Raw genomic sequence first — 23682 nt, forward strand, 5'->3', positions numbered from 1 at the left:
GATCAAGATAATGAAGATGTTGAAGTAGGGTTAGCAAAACTATTACATACGAAGGATAGTAAGCTGGAAAAAAGAAAATGAAGTCAAGCAGGAACTAGTTACCATGTCATAGAAAGCCTAGTCAGAAAAGAAGCTGGATGAATTGCAACTTTCTTGAACATATTGACTACCACGTGAGCTACATATGGCTCACAAGAAAATGGTCCTTGAGACGACGTGAGGCTCAAGTGTTGAGTTGTCTTTTAGATACTTTTAGAAGCACTATGATTCATATAAGCAGTTTTTCTTGTAATCGTTATTTTGCGTCGTGGTTCGGATTAATTTCTCAGTCTCATACCGCGCCCCTTTCTTCTCTTATTTTCCAGCTACTTCACGACGTATACGATCACTTACCCATGCCTACAGTTTCGTTATGCGGTAGCCGGAAACGCAATAAACGAAAGTGTAGACAACGTAAATAAATTTGTTAGGCTACGAGTACAATAGGATTTGATATTAACTATGCAAATGATAAAATTACTTTTTGATAAAACAAGTATAATGCTACTATAAAAGCACAAATATTACATACGTTTGTATTTGCAATATGTTCACCATGAGTAATCTGACACTGTTTTTACGCTAGTGGCTTTGTTTTAATAATAGACGAAGAGGTGGCATTAGAGGGTAATTAACTCACGTGTCTCTTCGGCCAGCCTGTCGATGTCACTCCTCCGCTGTCCTGTGTTCGATGACGCGTGCTGGTTTTGGCGTTAAGGTCCCAAAATTAATTTACTGCTTCTTCCGTGATGGTTCCCCATAGGATCTACAAATGTAGGTTTTGCTCCAAAAGTTCGTTATCGCTGTATTGTCAAATAAGTGCACTTATAGAAAAAATCACTATGAAAAATATAGCTGTCACTTTGTGTATAAAAAACTAGGCAGCCTGAATGCTGCTTTTATATAAATGTAATTCGGGCGAGCGAACGTCAACACGTTCGCTTGAACTGGTCCACGGCGACTGCCCCTTTGTCCAGTCAACTATTGTGTATATGTTCTGCGCGCTAGAGCACCCAGATGATGACGTATACTACTAAGTTCGCGCTCTTTGGCTGCAGAAGTGCGGGCATTTTAACTAGTCAAATCAGCGTTAAGCAATGACAAGGAGTATAGTTTTTCTGCGACTTTCCCGTTGCTCTCGGGACTGAGAGCGTTCACAAAGGAAATCACTGTCTCTGCAACGGATGCCCATATATGGTTACGAAATCTGACGGAAGTCTACTAACACAGATGAACAAGCATTCCAAAGCGATGACAACGAGTTTCTAGAACATTTGGGTTTATTCGAGGGTTGGTTAATAAAGTTCAGAATGAATCTATTTTCTCAATGTTTCTTTTAAATTGCAAAAAATAAGCTGTAGGACGGTGACATCCTATTGGGGCCCGAGCAGTGTCCGAGCAAATTGCTTCAATTTGTGAAGAGAACCCTGGCCGTTGAGGGGTTAATAGTCCATACTAGAATATCACTTGAGGGTCAGTGTATTTTGGGAACGTCCTGTATATAAATCAACTGTCACTGAGAGTTCACCATAACGACTCGATATATTGGGGCTATACTGTATATAATTCACTCCACTAGTGTACTGAAATGTTACTAGAAAATCACTATATTATGGAACACACTGTATGTGAATCGAAGATCGTTAGGGACTCACTATGAAAATTCGACGTATTGGGACTGCACTGTATATATAGCACTTCACTTATTAACTGTGAGGCTATTCACCCTGTATGACACAAGCCACCTTTGCTAAAACCACCTATTATGTCCTTTAAAGCCACCTTTGATTTATATTAAGCCACTTGTAAGTCCGAATTAAGCCACTTTTAAGTTTTAATTAAGCCACCTTTTGTTTAAACAAAGCCACCTTTATGCCACCATTAATAAATTGTTCATTTTTAATTTATTTATATTCTCAGTTTATAGTTCCTGTTATTCGTTTATTCATTTTTTTTTTTAACATTGGTTTCTCACTATAATTCAATGTACTTTAGTTTACCTTTCAATTATTTCTCATTGTTTTTCACTAACACATAATAGATTCAAATATATTAAGCCAAATAGATATACAAATAAACATTAATACAGAAAATACTTAACTACTAAACAATAATAAAATATGTATACCGATTTCAAAAGTGTAGCCTCACAACGTAACGAACGGTAATATCGAAATTCCTAATATGTAGTTTGTGTAGTGTAATGTGTGTATATGCACCTTCTTACAACAAAATTGATACTTAAATTTTCTAAAATAACATCAAAATAACTATATTAACTAATATATATATTCATAAATGCAAAATATTAATAATCCAAAGGAGTTTTCAAAACAAAAATTCATAAAATAGTCATGAAGTAAATTACATACTAATTATTCGAAATACTATATTTCAACTTATTAAACATCAAAATACTAAAGGAATCTAAATTAAATATACTATCAAATTTCAATAATCGTATTGCTCAAACAACAAACAAGAGATTCATCAAATTGTTTCAAATAAATTTGGATTTACATGTCAACTCACTTTTTCTTTTTTCTTTTTTTTTTAAATTGCCACTATTGCTAACAACAAATGTAAACTTTTATTTTATTCCTTCATTTATTTATTGCAATAAGTATGCGAGCATCAACACTAGTGCACGAAACTTGTATAACATTGGCGAACATACGACCTTTGGCTGATACAATCATTTCTGAATCTCATTTTCAACAAGCATCTTATTGGCAAAGGCAAACTACAGCTCCATTTTACGGGCATTAAACGCAAGCACCTATCGCATAATAAGAGGGATATACAATCCACCTCTAAACACATTAAACACTTGGAAAAGACATTCCCTACTCGTCTAGGAACTAGCTAGGTATTCGGGAAATAATAAGGAGTATCCATCTCCGAACGTGAGTCGCCCTTTAATGGCCTTTGACATCACGTCAAAATACGCGTGCATAATAGCAATAAATTCATACGGGGATGCCGCTCTATACAGCCTTTGGCATCTCAAAAATAGCCCTAACTTATTTGTAATGCTCAATTGCCATTCGATTGAAAAACGTATACAGCTCAAAGTACTTTGCACACAATCATTTTGTTCGCTCGATGACCATTATCAATATATCAACGTGCCTAACAGATTTAAACCTGATTGCCTCATCATACTATAAACAATAGGATCTATCAATTACTGTTAAATTGTACAACAAACCAAATTCTTTCCATTATTATTATTATTACTGTTATTTTTCAAATTCTCAACTCTCAAATTCAAATTCAATCTAAAATTTGTTATAGTTGTGTGAGTTTATTGACAAGTGTTGATTCGAAACGATGTTCTCTCCTTTCAAACTCTTGAACATGAAAATAATCAGATAAACAACAAAGTAATTCGTTAATCACAATCACACTTTTCAAATGAACTATGTAGCGAAAGTTCCAACTGATACTTTTCTCAAATTGACATGAATAAAACTCTAATAAAGTGAATTAAATTAAAATTTTTCCACCTGTATGAATTATTTAAAGCAAGCAAAATATAATTAGGTATTCTCTCCTTTGTGTGAGTCGTTGAGCAATAGATAAACTTGTAAAAACTACAAAAGTAAACTTTTTTTTTTTTTTTAAATATGTCTTCCACATTAAAACTACTTCTTCATTTTTAAATGTCTGTTTTCCAAAATAATAATTGGAATATGCGAACATAATATATATAAAGGTAATACAATATGTGAATGAAATTCAAATTCTGATTACAGTTTCTCATTAAATATGCAAAATCTATTCATAAACTAGTGAAGTTCAAAACTAAACAAAATTCACCTATATACTAACATTTTACGGATTATATCATAATATGCAAAATAGTTAAAATATCAATCTATATATTTACATTACATAACCTAACTAGTAATACTTTAAAACATTTTAATATATATATATATAAGTTAAGCGGCGGTTAGGCCTTTCGAAGCGCCATCCTGCGTGCCATTGATTGACAAAGCAGGTCGTAAGTCATAAATTAAACAAAAAATAGGTTAATGAGTTGATCCCGAAGATCAATGAGCGCCGACTTACTATTTTCCTCTTACAGCTCGAAGTATGCGAGAGCGCCAACCTTCCCGACGATTTAGATAAAATCGCTTCTGCATGAAATCCTAATCCCTCCCAGCTAGATGCTTTACGCATCGTAGCTATGTCATAATCGGGTAAAATTTTCCAACCCCAATTGGGCTGCCAGTATCTAGACCTACAGAAGGTATTGAGAAAAAAAAATATGAAAAGGACAAGAAGAATACCCTGGGGGAGGGAAAGTTCGATACTACAGCCCTGAATCTCAATATCATCAATCACTTATTAATTATTAATAATTTTCGGCTCGCTCATACCTACAAAATTAGTAGGTTTACAAAGTATTCTATCAGAGAGCGCCAGCCGGTACAAAAGAATTGTGCGGCTTTACTAGCAAATTGCACTTATCAACATCAGTAATATCGTCATGTCCGGTATTAAGTCACAATCGGGAATAAATCAATACATTTAGCCATATCGGGTGGTGACCATATCACTTACAATCAGAATGTTACATTCGTTATTCAATTAATATTACTTTAATAACTATTATTCACGCTCCCTCAATTTCTGAAATACACTCATTTCAAAATTTAGAACAATATTTATCAAATTTTGTCCAAAATCAAACCAATAATGTTAATGAATTCAAAGCTAATGATAAATTCAATTATTAAATTTCCATAATGTTTTATAACTTGTTCATTTGGTTGTGGCAGTTTAGCACCTGCCGCTACAATAATAAAGTTGATGTATTCTCATAACACAAATTTAATTCTGAAAAGCATTGCTTGAAATCTCAACTTAACATCTTAAGTTTGTTCATTTACTTTAACCTGGCTATAATAATTTATCAACAATAATTTCGTGATGGACGTTTAATGGCAACTAACTGGGTTATGGGCACTTACAAAACTGGGCTAAAATAATTCATCTTGCGGTTGTCTTTAAAAAGACAATTTACACAATATAAGAGGGATAACTTCACCTCAAAGCATGGGCGTTTCTAGAAATATTTCCTACACATTCCCAACATCGGACGTAAAAGGGATATACATATCAACCCTATGGACCATTGTCATTTAATAACATAAACGCACAAAAATATAGGCTTCTTGCCTCCTCCAGCACCCTTGGCTGGGAACTTAACAACAACGAGGGAAAAATCAACCTCGAAAAACACAGATGCGGCCTTTCATTGCCCTTTGCATTGTGCACACTTCGCAATATATATGTGGTCCTCAGTACAAGCATTTGCCTCTCTATAGGCCTTATACGCTATTATCGCACTGTATGCGAATATTATCACTAACATCCTGAAACGCAACATCGGTGTCGCTCTTCAAAATAGCCTTTGACACCGGCATTAACCCGCAACATGGAGCTGCTTATTAGCCCCTTCTAATCCATTCTTGCCCAATTATAGTTCTTAAATTACAACTGGCCTCTTGTCTTGCATATCTCAGTTACTTACTGCCACTATACGTCTTTTTTTTTTCAAAATATTTCAAACTGAACAAAACTGATTGCCAAATCGTTTCACTAAACTGAAACAAGTTTCTGATGCAAACTTAAACAAATAACGAGAATACTCAACATTGAATTCTTTACGATGCAAAATATTATTCACTTTTTTTTTTCATTTCCAAGAATAAATTTATTTTCAAAATTAAAACAACACTTATCAACTTTTGTTCGAAATTACCGACGTTAATGAATTTTAAGTTTGATAATATTTTTGATTATTCAGTTTCCATAATATTTTACGGCCAATATATATATATATATATTTTCCATTTTTTATAAACCAATTTTATTATAAGTAATCGTTACCTAATTAAAAACAAACACTTGATACATCGATACCAAATTGTGTCGGTTATCATTGGGTCCATCGTACCCATAAAATAATATAACATTTCCTCACAAACGACATGATGGCCTGTCACATTTCATATTTACATAAAACTAATATATTATTTTATTTTATGAGCACGATGCACCCCGAAGAAAAGAAGAAGGAATCGGTTTAATTAAAATCCAAACAGTTACAATTTATTGTTTTACTTGAGTCAATGAAAAATAAATGTCTGATAAAATATAAAATTTTAAGCGTCAAACTAAATATTTTTGTTCTTAAATAAATAGATTTAAAATGTCATAAGCCGAAATAGAATTTAGAAGTGTGTGTGTCTAAAGGCCAAATTCACACACTGGCTGAGGCCCAACCGGGTGCCAAACCGATTTCGTCACTGTAATTTGGAAAGAAAGTAGTGACGCCTCTAGGGGTTGAATTATATCTTTCAACCTTTTACCTCTTCTTGACTTGTAAACAGTTTTTGTAATTGAGTTGAATTAAATTCAAAGCTTCATTAATGTCGTAACAAATACCCACTGACTTTACATAACGAGCATTATGCGTGAATGGATTCATAAGCAAATTATTAAATTCAACATTATTTTCAAGTATTTACGAAACCATACTAAGTATTATCTAATTTTCAATGTTCTGACGCCTAGCCAGTCTTATATTACAAAACTCATTATACTTTTGCACATACTTCATGACAAAGTCAGATGGAAGAATTCGTTAACTGAAAACCACACTTTTTTTTTTTAAATCCAAAGTTTCATAATTAATTGTAACATTCATTAGTGTTTCTCTAATTGAATTTTAAGTATCTCTAATTGCCTAACATTTCTCTAAATGCTTAATGGTATGGGGACAACTAAATGTTCATATAATCATACAAGGTAAATGAATAAAAACTCAAAGAAAATAAAATAGTAAAATTTTATTAATGACATTTGGTTCCCAAGACTGGAAGCACCTGAAAAGAAATAAGACATACAAAACATAAACATCCTAACAAAAATTTGATACAGAAGTTCTGTATCCAAAACGGGATGACCATAGTTTTCAAAAGTGGTGGGGCCTTGTTAAAATTTTCAAAGTCCGAAATCGCGGTCTAAATTGATTACCTATTTAAAATTTCCAATACTGTCCTTCCTCCGATTTTCTTTTCCTCTTTCCGTCTCCAAGATCTGTAAAGAAAGAATAAAACATGGTATTTAAATAAACGTACCTGATTATGAATGGATACTGGTGGTTCCTCTGGCTGGGCGCGTCGGTGACAGTGTGCACACACTTGAGACTGAAAAACAAATTCCTAACTTTCGAAATTCGGTGGGGAATAATGAAAGTAAAAGAGATAACAATCTTTATGTTTCTATTGGTGTCTCTAAAAGAAGAATGGCACAACTTCTTACTTTTCCATCTCACCCACAATCTCTCTCTTTTTTTTTTTTTTTTTTAGTGCCATAATTGAAGTCCACTGGAATAATTGGGCATAATCACCTTAAAACACTCACTGGTCCACTCTGGGGAACGCATACAATAATCAGTGAGATACAAATCACGTGTTTTGTACAAAAAATGATTTATCTTATGCATATTTTTTAATCGTACAGAACATTGTTTAAGCTGTGTTTCGTTACTGTCCTCACTCATTGGTTCTTGGTGGTTATGGATTTCACACTCTGGTTGTAACAGAGGTAACGGATCATCAATCGTCTCAAGACGATGGGGAAGATGCTGCAATTTTCCGATTTCGTCTTCAGGTAAGTGTTTTTTGGCCAACAATAACCAAGTATTGTACGTTTGTGGTGTAGGCGTCCATATCTTGACCCTATCCATGGATTGATATCCTATACTTTCACCACTCAAAGGATCCCGTAACTCAACTGCCCTGTCGTTACTCGACACACTAGTGCATATATATGGCCCACGGAAAAGTTCAAAAAACTTGGCAATTTGTTTCTTTATAAGGCTGCTCACATTATGCTGGCGCACAAATACAAAGTCTCCCACTCGCACTAGACGTCTGTGTGTTTGGGTTTCATTCCATCTTTTATTCCTCTTTTTGATTTTTTCAGTTCGTTTCATATTAGCCAAAATTAATTTATTGCTCCAATTTATCCCATCCTCGTCAGATACATCTTCCTTAATATTGACACCAAAATGCAAAAATATGGGACGTGAAGAATCTATGTTCAGGTGTAAGCTCGCTGGAGAAACTCCTAGGTTTTGTGAAATAGAGTAATTATACAAAAGTACAGCCTGTGTCAAATTTTCAGCCCACTCCGTATGTGATTGTGAGCATAAGGTTCTTAACGTTTGAACTAGTTCTTTATTCACTCTCTCTACTAAAGAACTTTGAGCATGATAGACAGTACAATACTTCACGACCACATTGTATTTTTTCATAGCTTGAACGAAACATTTAGAGTGGAAAACTGGCGCATTATCTGAAAGAATAAATCGAGGCAGTCCAAGCATAGGAAAGTAATATTCTTCAAAACATCTAACAATCGCTTTGGCTGTAGAACTCCTTAATGCGAATGCTGTACAATACCGTGTGTACAAATCCATAATGACAAGGGCAAAACGCTTCTGTGATTTTCCAATTGGATACGCTCCTAACATGTCAATGGAAATGCAATCTCGCGGTCGGCGTGACGGGATGGTGCTTAACAACTTAGCTGGTGGGTGTTGATCTGGTTTCATTCGAGCACAAGTAATGCAGTCCCTCACGAAGCTTTTGACCGAAGTTCTTAATCCTTTCCAATGAAATGCTTTAGAAATGAATGCAATAGTTCTATCAGTGCCTGGGTGGCCCACATCGGAATGGTACGCGGTGAGTATGTTGTGAACTAAAACAGGTGGTATACAAATTTTCCATTTATTAGGATGGTGAAAGTCTCGAATTAGTAAGATATCATTTTCTAACTTGTAATTTTGTTTCCATGACCTACTGTTTCTAAATTCAATTTCGTCCACCGTCCCTTCTAAAACACGTATGACGTTTCTGTAATCTGGACATTCTCTTTGAAGGTCTGCTAATCGCTGAGGAGAGATGTTAAGAACTTCGTCTTGTAATACTTGAAAGGAATGTACCTTAAGCAATCTATGTTCATGCGATGGAAATAATCTACTAAGGGCGTCACAAAATTTATTAGTCTCTCCCTTTACAAATTCAACGTCATGTTGGAATTCGCTAATTTCCGCACTCCAGCGTGATAACCTATTGTTCCAAGATTTTACACGTTTAAGAAATAAAAGAGCATGATGGTCAGTGACAATAATAATTCGTCTTCCTAACAACATAGGTCTCCATTTTCTCAAAGCGTATATAACTGCAAGGCATTCAAGTTCCGAAATCGAGTACCGACGTTCGCATGAGGTCAAGGTACGGCTAATACACTGAATGATTCGTGGTTTCCCATCTTGTTCTTGCCATAATTTACATCCCAACCCGACAGTCGAAGCATCCACCTGGACGTAAAAAGGTTTTGTAAAGTCAGGATGTGACAGCAAAATGTTTGCGCAAATGTCATCTTTAATTTGATTGAAAGCTTTTTCACATTCTTCAGTCCACTGCCATTTTCTACCCTTCTTTTCCAATGCATACAGCGGAACGGCTTTTGTAGCATAGTCCGGTATGAAATTTTGACACCAATTAAATAATCCCAGCGCGGATTGCAAACTTTTAATGTTGGTTGGTACTGGCAATTCCCTAACTGCTTTTATGGTCCGTTCATCTTTCTTTATTCCTTCAGGACTGATGATGTAACCCAAAAATGATACTTCTGGTGCACAGAACAGGCACTTATCGATATTCAATGTTATATTATACTGTTTAAACTTGGCAAAGATCTGATCTAACAATTGTAAATGCTCCTGGAAACTGTCGTTTGTGATCAAATTATCATCGATGTACCGAATGATTTTGCTGTGTAACTCTGGGCCTAATACATGAGACATCATAGCATTTAAAGCTTGCCCACCATTCCTATACCCAAAAGGTACTCGCTGATATTGGTAGCATTGTCCCTCAAAATTAAATGCCGTATACGGTTGAGATTTTGGATGTAAAGGACAATGATGATACGAAGAATTTAAATCCAAGACGCTAGTAAAAGGTTTTCCCTGCAATTTGGCTAACAAATCTTCTATTCGTTCTGGTTTGACTTGCCTTAAAACTGAATGTTCATTAACAGCCCTCAAATCAATGCATAATCTTTGTTTATTGTTCTTTTTCGGGACCACTAGAATGGGGTTGCTGTGAATAGATTGACTGTTAGTGATTATTCCCAGTTGTAACAACTTTTTAATCTCTCCTCGTACAAACGGTAAATGCTTGTATGCTATGGGATACTGTTTACGAACCAAGGGTTCATTAGTGTCAATCTCCATTTCATACTGAAAACCTTTACATCTACCTGGATAATTCGTGAAAATTTCTCTGTATCGAAACAATAAATCTAAAAGTTGTTCCTTTTGATGGGGGTCTAAAGTACTAGCACGATCAACAGCAGCTTTCAATTGTTGTGATGTTGCTACCCGTTTAAGAACAGTTTCTTCCTGACCACGATTAACATTGTTTATACAGGGTTGCCTTACGCTGACATCATCTTCGTCAGCTGATCCAACACAAGACTCACTGTCATCGTCACGACCTGGTGATTCGATGGGCAAAAGGGAGACAACCACCCTAATGTTTTCATATTCTAATGAAATATTACCTTGACTAAGATTGATGATGCTTTGTAATTGTTCTAATGCATTCAAGCCCATTATAAATTTCTCATTTAAATCTGCCACAACAAAAACTTCCAATGTAAATGTAAGTGAATCTATTTCAACTGGTATAACAGTTCTACCCTTGCACTTTTTCTTAAACTTTCCACTATAATCTACAATGAGAACATCATCAGCTGGTTGTAATTTCGGAAATGAGATCTCTTTTGTAATTTCTTTCCATAGGTCATAGGAGGCTAACGAAGTCTCTGCTCCCGTATCGCACAATGTTTTTACTTCAATTCCATTCACACATGTATTAATGTAAGCAGAATATTGCCTACCGTACGCTTTGACTATCTTTTCTTCAAACTTATCGTCTTCAGTGTCACTTCTAGCATCCTGATCTAACTCTGAATCAGATTCGAATGTGAAATTTCGAACACGGAATACATTATTGGGGATTTGATTAGTGGTTATGTCGACGGATGTCCCCCCTTGAAACCCGTCTTCACTTAGTTTTCCGATTCTTCACGTGACTGGTCTTGGGTTCGATTCTGGTTGGATCTATTATTATTTTGGGCCCTCCAATTGTGTCTATAATTTCCCCGTTCTCTATTGTTCCCGCGACGTTGTCCTGGTCTTCGGTTATTATTACCACGCCAATTATTGTCCCTTTCGCTACGAAGTCCTTGGGTTCGATTCTGCTCGTTGTTTATTTGTGCATTTTCAGCATCCTGACTATTCGTATCACGCGAATTGTGCCGAGTACCGTCTCTCTGATTGTTTCGCCTGTTATTCCTTTGTTGAGCATTAGATGAATTATTTGTCGTTCGAGCTTGTTGCACGCGAAATGTACGATTATCTTTATAATTATTACTGTTATACGTATTATAATTTCTCTTCATATTACCGTTTTCAGTAAGTCGTAATGATTCAATTCTGGCAATGCTTGCTAAGAACTGTTGAAAAGAAGTACACGGATGTAACGTCAGTTCCTCGCGATACCTGCGGGGCAAAGTATCAATAATACTTGCAATGATCTTCGCGGGTGAACTTTCCGGGTTCAAATCTCTCAATTGTTGGTACTGTTTGGTAGCAAAGCTGCGAACATTGTCGTGGGTCTTGGGATCAAATCTTTTGCTTCTGCACGAAGCAATTTGGCTAGCAACAATGGTGTCTGAATCAAATGTATCGATTAATGCTCTTTCGAACTGACTAAAAGTTTCAAATTCTCGAGGGTAATTGGTGACCCATTCTTTAGCAACTTGTTCAACGAGACAGGGGATGAGGTTAACTAAATCATCTTCGTATATCCCTACAACTCGGGCCTTTTCTTTCAAATCCTGAATATATGATCGTGCAGTTGTGCCATCCGGAAGTCCGGTGTATTTTGGTAAGTACTGTAAGTCTCTGACTTGAATAACACGTTTAGGCTTAGAGGATCTACGTGAGTATACTCGTTTCACACTACTATCAGATCCATCGGATTCGAATCCCTCACTTTGATAGTCTGAATCGTGGCACTCATGATCAGATTGACTTTCCTTACGTGGAGGCCCGCGTGCATTAGTATGTAGTTGTTGTAGTTTGTTTTCAATGTACTCTTGTCGCGCCAACAATTCACGGTTTACTTTTTCTAACCTATGCATTTCATGCGTGAAGTCGCGATCATGTTCAGATTTTACAATGACAGCGGGTTGTTTTTCGAAATGCTCAATTATCATTTCAACACTAGCTTTATGATGTTCTCTAAAACTTTCTAAGGTCTGCTCGATTCCATCGGATCGCTCACTATTTAATTTTAAAATTTGCCGGTGCGCATGCACTTCTTCACCTATCTCACTTGTTTTTTCCGCGAGTTCTTTAACATACCCGTTCAATTCATGTATTGTGTTTTCATGCTTGTTTACACGGAAACCCATAACCTCACATTTCCCATTCATAAGTACTTGACATTTTTCGATTTCATCCACTTGATTTTTCACCCCTTGCACTTCCTCTTTAATAACATTAATTTCGCATTGTTGTTTTTCGGCGGCTTGCCTACACTCAACCTGTACCGTTCGAACAGCTTCTCGTAACTCATCAATACTTTTCTTATGTTCCGCGTTATCTGTCTCGACGCGTTTGGTTAAATTAGCTAATGTAACGCGAACCTCTGTTATGGAATTATTGGTAGTTATAATGTCGGTACTTAGCTGATCGAATTTGCAATCAAACTTGCTTTCCAATTCTGACTTATTATTCGCGCACTCATTTGCCAATTCCTTTATTCGCTCGTTAGTACTATCAATTTTATGCTCTAATTTCTCTGACTGTTTCTCTAATAATGCTTGAATTTGTTCTAATGTAATACTACTCTCCATGTTTACTTAACTTACAAATAACTAAATCACAATACAAAACATGCGGCAACAAGCACTTGAAGTAAATAACAATGTAAACAAACACTTTTCTGAAACCCGTATAATTTCGATTACACAACACTTGCTTTAAATTTCCACTAAATGAGATGTTTCACTAGCAAATTACATAAACATAACCAAATATCTTACACAAGATACGTTTTTTCACTCTTTACTCATGAAAGGTGCGTATATGACTACAACTGTGTGTGTATGTGTGTGTGTATGTGTAATCAGCTGTTCTGTGCTTCCGTACTGTGAAAAGTTAGCGGAATAAAAGTTCGCGAATGGACAAAACGTTTTAATCTCGCCCAAAACAAATTATGCTACTAATATTTCTGTGATAGTTGAATTTACTTTCTGTTTTCAAACACTACTTTTTATTTTCTTTCCTCTTGCTCTTTTCTTTTCACGAGTTAAAACAATCTACGCATGATTCTGTACTGAGTAGCTATCTGTGACTACGTGGTTCAAATGTTTACTATTTTCGTATTTTAATAAATGAACTCTGAAGTAATTAAATGCAGTTCTATCCGAAGATTAAAGTATGTCTTGTCACGGTTGAGCCATTTCGGGTGTAATCGTTATTTTGCGTCGTGGTTCGGATTAATTTCTCAGTCTCATACCGCGCCCCTTTCTTCTCTTATTTTCCAGCTACTTCACGACGTATACGATCACTTACCCATGCCTACAGTTTCGTTATGCGGTAGCCGGAAACGCAATAAACGAAAGTGTAGACAACGTAAATAAATTTGTTAGGCTACGAGTACAATAGGATTTGATATTAACTATGCAAATGATAAAATTACTTTTTGATAAAACAAGTATAATGCTACTATAAAAGCACAAATATTACATACGTTTGTATTTGCAATATGTTCACCATGAGTAATCTGACACTGTTTTTACGCTAGTGGCTTTGTTTTAATAATAGACGAAGAGGTGGCATTAGAGGGTAATTAACTCACGTGTCTCTTCGGCCAGCCTGTCGATGTCACTCCTCCGCTGTCCTGTGTTCGATGACGCGTGCTGGTTTTGGCGTTAAGGTCCCAAAATTAATTTACTGCTTCTTCCGTGATGGTTCCCCATAGGATCTACAAATGTAGGTTTTGCTCCAAAAGTTCGTTATCGCTGTATTGTCAAATAAGTGCACTTATAGAAAAAATCACTATGAAAAATATAGCTGTCACTTTGTGTATAAAAAACTAGGCAGCCTGAATGCTGCTTTTATGTAAATGTAATTCGGGCGAGCGAACGTCAACACGTTCGCTTGAACTGGTCCACAGCGACTGCCCCTTTGTCCAGTCAACTATTGTGTATATGTTCTGCGCGCTAGAGCACCCAGATGATGACGTATACTACTAAGTTCGCGCTCTTTGGCTGCAGAAGTGCGGGCATTTTAACTAGTCAAATCAGCGTTAAGCAATGACAAGGAGTATAGTTTTTCTGCGACTTTCCCGTTGCTCTCGGGACTGAGAGCGTTCACAAAGGAAATCACTGTCTCTGCAACGGATGCCCATATATGGTTACGAAATCTGACGGAAGTCTACTAACACAGATGAACAAGCATTCCAAAGCGATGACAACGAGTTTCTAGAACATTTGGGTTTATTCGAGGGTTGGTTAATAAAGTTCAGAATGAATCTATTTTCTCAATGTTTCTTTTAAATTGCAAAAAATAAGCTGTAGGACGGTGACATTCTGCACGGAAGATGACGAATTAAACCTTGAATGTTAATGCTTATTCCAGGGCTCAAAATTTCCGGTCGCCATTGGCGACTAGAAATTGTGAGCTGGTGAACAGTGTTCATTAGGAATATTTTCTGCCTAATCTCGGAGGGCTGCCACATTCTTCTTCTCACAAAAGTGATTGTCACTGAGTGAGAGAAAACACGGGATGCGAGGTCCTCACAACGAACATCGAAAGTGAAGTCTCCACAACGTTCTAATTCGTCTGTCTTTTCTCACCCTCTATCGAAGACTTAATTACTTAATTAAAACTTAATTACGAGAGAAAAGTTACGATATATGCATCTTCTGCGAATTACTCAGAGCGCCTCACGCGGAGGTTACATGTTTGAAAACTCTCACATCTGTATTTGGAATCCCAGGCACGATTTTGCACACAAAGTGACACATTTGATTTTGACCTCATCACTTGACTCACTCAGGTCCATATGGTAAACCAAATAGGCCCATCGTACAGCTGAACGAATTTAATCATTTGGTATGTGTATTTGTCTCGACTCTGAACTTTTGTTTTCGTTAAGTATTAATAATGTGACAATTTCAATTTGGCGTAGGTAATAAACTGGTATTTCAGAATTTTCTGCGAAAAACATAATTTGGAAAACAATATCCGTCAATCAAAAATTAATTTAAGGAAATGTTAGTTCTATCGTTTATTTCTACAAGTTCATTTCTTAAACACAATCTAATAATTTTTGATAATTATTGTAAATAATACCGCAAAAGAATTTTAAAACAGCGAGCATACCCATATTGAGGAAATGAATGTCTTAAAACAACCAAACTTCTATTTTGCAGTTTTTGAGATTATTATATTCTCCAAGTCCTGATATTATATATATTTCTTCCTCTAGGCAAAAAAATTAATGTACTTCCATTTATATATAAAACCATTTACGTGATATACGTAAAAATATGAGTGCAAAGTAATGGTTAAACACAAAGAGCTTTAGTTACACAATGGTGATCTTATTTGTTGATAAAAATCAGTAATATCTACAAACACATTTGTCTTGATTTTCTAGAGTATATTCTCGTCAAAAAGCATTTCCATGCATATACGTGACTCTATGTTTGACGTGGGTTTATTCCATTAATATTATATTGTCTATCACGTGAGGAAATTGTGATCCATTTAGCAAATATCTTGGGAACGTGCAACAACTATGTTTCTGCTGCTTCCTCATTCAGAATTTTGCCTGTAATCTGTGTTTGAAACGAGTGTGGAAGCACTTGATTAGTGCTGTAAGCCAATTCTTTAGAGTTCATTATATAAATTTTATTTTTAATTTTTAGCACCAAAATCTTATTAATTCACACACTTTTTGAATATCATTAGCTTCTAAGGAGAAAAGTGTTAAAGTTGGGATTTATACTAATATAATGATCTCACTGAGATAACAAATTGGTATGTGTCTAAATTCTTATGTGTAAATTTGGAAAAGGTCGAAAAAAACGAATTTCATTGTAAACCTAAAATAATGATTCTGTACGGTTGTCATGATACCTATTGAGATGAAGTTGGTATTTAAGTGTAAATTAATAAGTTTTTCATAGTGATTATACCAAAATGACAAAAAATGCACAGTATAGTTAACGAAAAAAGTACCTGTACTAAAAGAGATACGATCCGGTTATGACGGGAACATTGTACAACTCTCTTACAGATTTTCCCCGCCAAGTGAACTTTGTGGTGGACAAACACCGCGCTCGTGGGTTTTCTCGGGGTTCTCCCGTTTCCTCCCACTTTCTTCATTCCACCATTTCACTCATCTCTCATCATCACCGTCTCCTTTAGCCTAACCGGCATAACCGTGGGACGTAAAACTTAAAGATTTCATTTCATTTTTTCTCTTACAGATTTTGAAATACCGAGAAAGCTTGTTAGATTAATTAAGAGGTATTTAAATAAGTCACAAAATGAAGTCCAAGTAGGAAAATTCTTCTCTACGAACTTTCACGTCGAGAATGACCTAAAAAGAGGAGATGGGTTATTGTCATTATTATTCATCTTTGTTCTTGAAGACACTATAAGGAAAACCTAAGACAGCAACCAGTACCTAGAGCTGAATAGTATTTAGCTGGTTATAACGTGTGCTGATGATGCAAATATAGTAGAGGATGATAGGAGAACAAAAGAAAGAAATGCAAATGTCTTATTGAGCGCTTGCAACAACATATGTTGGAAGTAAATGCACAGAAAACTAAATACATGGAAGTTCGCTGGGATAGTGATAGTGCAAATTATGAATGCGTCAAAATACCAAATAACACTTTCCACAAAGTAGATATTTTCAAATGTCTAGATTCAATGTTAAGAGAGAAAAGCCATGCCCACTGAAAGCAGGGTATTATTCAGTTCTAAATCTTTTGTCGTTGCAAATTCTGAAGAGATATTAGAAGGTTATAAATGTATAAAAACAACATGTTTGTTGTTCTGTATGCTTGCAAAACATTGTCACTTACTTCGAGGAAAGAATAAGGACTGAAAAGCTTCGACGAAAAAATACTGAGATTAATATTAAGAACCAAGAGGAATGGAGTAGGGAATGGTGGAAATTTCAAACCAAGAACTGCATGATTTATATGGTTTACCAAACATTGTTGGAGTCACCAAGTATAGGAGGCTTAGATGGACAGGCCATGTAAACAAAATGGAAAAAAGGAGGAACGCTGCTTTAGTTTTATCTGGAAATTAAATCGAAAAACGTCCATTAGAAAGACCTGGGGCCAATATTAAGATGTATCTCGCAGAAATAGGAATACAAAGTAGAACCTGGGTTTAATTTGTTAAGAACATTAAGTGGATGGAGAGCTTTCGTGAATGGGTTAAACACCTTGAATCTCAAGGTTCCGTAGACCAAATAGTTACTTAATGTCAAATTAAGAAGTGAAGTGTTAAGTGTTTTCGCACACATTTCTTAGGTCAAGTAATTCACAATATTAATAGCATTTAAACTTGTTAAGCGCCATGAAGGCCCCATGGGACAGACGAGTGGGTTGGTCAACGGACCGCGTCGATCCCATGGTACCGACATGTCCACTCTGCTTCGTTACTTTCTTAAGAGGCCGTAAGTCCAATTTTGTTCAGACTTCCCTATTAGAAGAAATTGGCGAAGCCCTTTCGAAAGGTTTTGTGCTAATGGTCCCGTAACATAGCATTTTATTTATTTTCTTCATCTACAAAATTATATGGCTAAAAAACTCACAAAAGTCACCGCGGCGCTCAACAATAAAGGTCCAAAAATGAAACAATCAATACTTTCATGTAACTGGACAAGCGACATGGGTGAATGTAAATCTTCATGCGCCGTTATTGAGAAAATCAAGTAAACATTTTTTGTAAATCTAATATTGATGGCGTACCATAACAATGCAATCTATCACGACAAAACCGATAATGAAGTACAGCCTTATCAAACACTGTTTTGAAACCAGAAGTAGTAAATATTTCACTATTGGATTCTCATAGTTTAAAAGTTAGGGTAGAAAGGGTGCATTGGGAGGTGTTTTTGTCAACATTTTTTTTTCTCACAGGTTACAGGTGTTTTTCTAATTTTTAAGAACTGATTCTATGTAGCAGGTTCTGCACCTACTGTGATAGTGGAAGCTTTCGGCATCTTTACTTTTGATGCAACAACTTATTTATTTTTGTAATCTGATGTCCACCTAATTACCCCCTAGGGGACTTATTGGGTGCAAAATGATTAAAGCCATTGCCGGTGCTCATAAACCCATGGGAGTGATTGGGTGTATACCAAGAAAACGTAGAATTTCATTTGGTGTATATAACTTGTATTCCACTTAAAAACTGATTGTTTTCTGTGGTCTAGAAAAAAATTATACCTTTCTTTACACAAAATAAGGAGTAATTTATCTCTAAATTTCAAAGATATTTGAATGCCCTTTCAAACCTTCCAGTTATTGTTTATAGCACAGTATATTGTCCTGTGAACTTAATCTTAAATATATCACATGCAGAAAAATATAAGCTTCAAAACTTTTTCCGAAAATGTAAAAGAAAATAGAAAAAAGAAGAGAACAGGCTCTGATATTCAAACAAACATAGGAGAAGATAACAAGACTAACGCTAAATAACTATAACCTACGTATGTCATTTCTCAACCAAATCAGTTTTTTTTATCATTATTACACACACTCAAAATTTATCTAAGCTTTTTTCTCTGATCAACATCTACCAAACCCAAAATTTTGGTATCATTAAATTCCATAAAAATTTACTGAAATGCAAACTGTAAATTTTTAAAAAGTTTTCCGCCCAATTACTCCCAGCGGCCAACTCCTCCCATTTACATATAGCTTTAAAGTGAAAAAAAGCTTAATTCCTTTTACAGTTGAACCACTAATAAAATAAATCTAGTTGATCGGTTGAAATGTTATTCGTTACTATTCTTACTATTAATGATGATATTATTAATAGTAAAGTACGCTGCTTCTGACATTTACTTACTTTCCCGTTTGACAGTGATTTTGTATCTGATGCGTTCACTGCACAAGGGAATCAAGAACACGTTTTGACAATTTTCTTCATATACGTCTAGCATAGATGATTCATTCAATTTGAATAGGCTATATTTTTAAAAATAGTCCACGTACGCGTGTGAAAGATATATGAAAAGAACAACGAACATCAAGTTTATACATCCTCCACAAATGTTCAATATGTTCTCCCTTTGATGACACGACAGACGATACATCACACGCCTTGTTTCTTCCTTTCCCTCCATTTTCGACAGGTACTAACCTCGTACAGGCACACTGACACACCTCATCGGAAAGATAATGGACCGGTGCTACCATCTGGAGTACACAGAACAAAGTTGCTGAGTTTGTGTTTTTTTTCATTTATCTTTCATGTGTGTATGTATAATACTTTTGACAATATATCCTTTTCAAAACGAATTAATCACTAATGCTAGCCCAGTATTGAAACCAGTGTCGAATTTACGTACAAGCTGAACAGCTACAGCTTAGGGCAACACTCACTTGGGGGCCCAAAAATATTAAAGAGAAAACTGATTGTAATGTAATTTCTAAATAACTTAACAAGAAAAAGCAAATTAAATAAAACGCACATACAACAATGATGTTTTGTGTTGTTATACTAGGCATTAATGAAGCAAGTAATAGGATTCTATTTCTCAGCCCAACTTGTAGTGAGGCCTTTGTCATCCAGCCCCGCTTATAATAGAACCCCCATTTCCACTAGGTTCTTAAATTAGCATATAGCATATATTCAAATCTTGTAACGTGCCTCGATGGGCGCCGTTCTGGGCCGCTGGATATTAGATCCAGAACAACTATATAATGAATTTAAGGGGTTAGAGTTGTTAATCTTATATTATCTTTCCAAAGAAATAATACTGGTATTTTATCAGGTCTAGAGGTAATGCTTATGGAACTGAAATAATTCAAATATATTAATAAGGCTCTTACGAACTTTCCTAGTCTTATTTAGTTTTATAGGGTGATTCAATAGCTGGATCTTTTTAACTGAAAATCAGTAATTAATATTTTCTTATTTTATTTTGAAAAACAAATTTCAACTAACAAAAAAAACGTATCGAAAAAAACAGATTAAATATTATAACAATTGAAGAATATTAACAGTTATGAAATATCTTTGAGTATATTCTCCTTTTATACAAGACAACACGTGTTCAAGTAGGTCAAAAAGGTACATTAACTGACTTTACTTAATTACTTCAATATTATAATAAATCGTTGAATACTAATTCCTTTTAGAATTCCTCCTTAATTCATAAAGAATTTATAACAATTTAATATATCTTACTATGCAATATAATTTGAATAAATTACTAGTATTTTTATGAAAATGTTTAACACTCAGCATTGGACCATGACTATTATGCTCGATAAATACCAGCCAGGTGAACTATACCACGATATTTCCTCTGAATTTCCAGAAAATAATTACACACCAAATATATATATAAATAATAATATTACATAACACTGATTTAACTTTATGAGAACTTTAACACTTTCAACTAATTCACCAATTAGATCACTTGAACTATTTTACAATAACTGTATTCCCATTAATTTAAATATAAGATATAGAACCAGTATTAATTCGATGCGCCCAGTTCTACATTTCGTTCCGAATGGCCGTTTGGGTAACCCGCAGCTCATTCGAAACTCAGTAGTTCTTAAGTTTTCCTCTAGAGGCGCTGCATATGCCCAGTGTTCGGATGTTTTACATAATCTCTAGGATAATATGATTTCTCTTTCTTTTTTTTTATAACGAAAAAAAAAGTGTGATACGAGTTATCACACGCAACAATCTACAAAATTTTGTCCCTGAAAAAGGAAGCACTATGAATAAAAGGACCCTAAACTTTGACTTATAAATGGAACCTTTCAATAGGTGAGAGTCGCATTGAATCTAAATCCGGCACTGATTGAAATCTTAAAATTTTTATCTGAAGCTCCTTCCCAAGCTTATAAGATTCAAGTCCATATATTGTAAATAGTTCTTATAATGTAAACAACTGTGTAAACTTTTCTATGTTCTTTGCGTACACATTCTGCCTCTTTTTCTCAGAATTTTGGTAATGTATATTGATTCTTTCTGAAAACCGCATTGTCAAACCAAATACAGATAGCTCAAATAGAAAATAAAATGTAACTAAGATTATTTTTATTTCTTTCAGGTAATCTTGACTTAAAAAATGAGGACCCATTATATGATCGTTGTTGCGATTTTAGTACTGGCAAACTCAACAAAAGCAGGTGGAGAAAATCTGATATCAAAAATACCAGGAAATCAACACGACAGTGAATTACTTGGTTGTCTTTCATACTTCATATCCAAATATTCCAACTACAGTCGAGCTCTAACAGTGTTTGGAGAAAACACAATTTTTGCATTGAATGTGCTATTGTCAAATTACAATAGACCAGTTGTAACTGTCAATAGGAACTTGGCGTATGTACTAAATGCATCAAAAGTAAAGGTTTCTACATTTGAATGGTCGGAACATTCAGTAGTTTATTTGATTTTCTTGAACAAAAGTGTTGAATTTTTGAAGGTAATTCACATGATGAAGTTATTTTATTTAAGTAACAGGAGTAAATTCATTGTTGTTCTTTCTACAGTAATTAAAGCAACAACTGAGACAGAAAATATTTTTCGCAGTGCATATCAGGAGAATATATTCAATGTGATTGTTATTACAGTGGCAGATATAAAGTTGCTGAATATCATTGATATATACACGTATTTTCCATTCTCACAAAGACACTGTAAGTCAGCTGGTAGACTAATACTAATCGATCAATGGTTTAACGGACATATGATCAAAGAAACTGACCTATTTCCAAACAAACTACAGAATCTTTATTCGTGTGAATTGAGTGCTACAACAACTAATTTACCTCCTTTTTCCATATTAGAGAAGACCACAAACGCTAGTATTGTTGCCAAGGGCCCAAATCCAAATACACTACATACAATTGCTAAGATGATGAATTTTACTTTGAAGTTTTTGAAAAGAATTAACGCAAAAGATCATGGTATACCATTTCCTAATGGTACATTTAGCGGTGATTTGGCAAGAATAATATCAGGAGAATTAGAAGGAAGCTTTGCAGGTTGGACACCAAATTTGAATTATTTTGTACATTTTCATCCAATACTGAGTGGAGATTTCTATCGAATGATATGGGCTGTTCCCCAACCTTCCATATATCCTAAATGGATGAGTATAATCTTCCCTTTCCAATTACGTTGTTGGATTTTAATATTATTCGTTTATGGTATTGTTATTATCTCCACAAAACTAATGAAATCCCTTATTAGGAATAGAAACAGTTTAATATTCCGATCTCCTTTCATGAATAACTTCTCCATACTTTTAGGGATATCTGTCCCAGAACCACCTCATATACCTTCGCTTAGAGTAGTATTTCTAATCTGGGTTCTAGGTTCTTTCATTTTGAATTACAGCTATCAGGCTTCCCTTTTTAGATTTGTTACGAAACCAATAAAATATAAGTTAATTAACACTATGAATGATCTTCTGGACTCAGGTATAACATTGGGTGGCCTTTCATTCCATCGGCGATTTTTCTCTGATCCTACTGATCACATAATGAAACAGATTCTAGACAAGTGGAAGAATGTTACTACTATAAGAGCTGTGACAGAAGCGTTAGTAGATTTAGCCGGAATTAGAAATTGGGGTATATTTTGGGAATCCAAAAGTGTTGATTATTTCGTACATTCACACTCCCTTTTTGATTCACAAGGTAAACCGTTGATACATAAAGTTCAGCAGGTTTTTATTTCACTTCCTATTATTTACCTCTTGCGCAGAAATTCTCCTTATGTGAAGTCTTTTAATCAAGTGATTCAAGATTGTGTAGAATATGGATTACATAAAAAATGGGAAACTGATACGTTACTTGATGTATGGATAAAAAGACGATATTTAGCTTCTGCTGCTAAAGATGGAAGTTTGAAAGTACTTTCTGTTAATGATTTAATAGGTGCTTTTGCATTGCTTATTTTTGGATTAGCTTTGAGTATAATGGCATTTGTAATTGAAATGTTTCTAAAATATGGCTCTAAGATCAGCAAAAGATAAGTAATTTGTATTTTGCTGCATGTACTTTATATTCTGGTTTTGAAGGTAGTTAAATAACTGTTAGCTTTCTAAGTATTAAAGGTTCTTTAGTTGTTGTATGTGAACCTTCGGCTCGCTGCACATTGAAGGTCAAAATCACGCTTAATGTAGTGGGTTCATGTACTACATTTTATTTGTTAGCTTGCATTCCAACGAGCTTTGG

At 35.0% G+C, this 23682-nt stretch overlaps 1 protein-coding gene across 1 annotated transcript; it reads left to right on the forward strand.

The window, feature by feature from the left end:
- Window positions 1–22901: 22901 nt before the first annotated feature.
- Window positions 22902–23480, forward strand: LOC145669753 (uncharacterized). The gene has a single exon (XM_081738091.1). It carries the CDS (start codon window positions 22902–22904, stop codon window positions 23478–23480), a length of 579 nt encoding a protein of 192 aa, XP_081594217.1.
- The last annotated feature ends 202 nt before the right edge of the window (window positions 23481–23682 follow it).

This window comes from Thermobia domestica, chromosome 14, assembly GCF_964235325.1.
Source record: "Thermobia domestica chromosome 14, izTheDome1.hap1.1, whole genome shotgun sequence".
Classification (NCBI taxonomy): Eukaryota; Metazoa; Arthropoda; class Insecta; order Zygentoma; family Lepismatidae; genus Thermobia; species Thermobia domestica.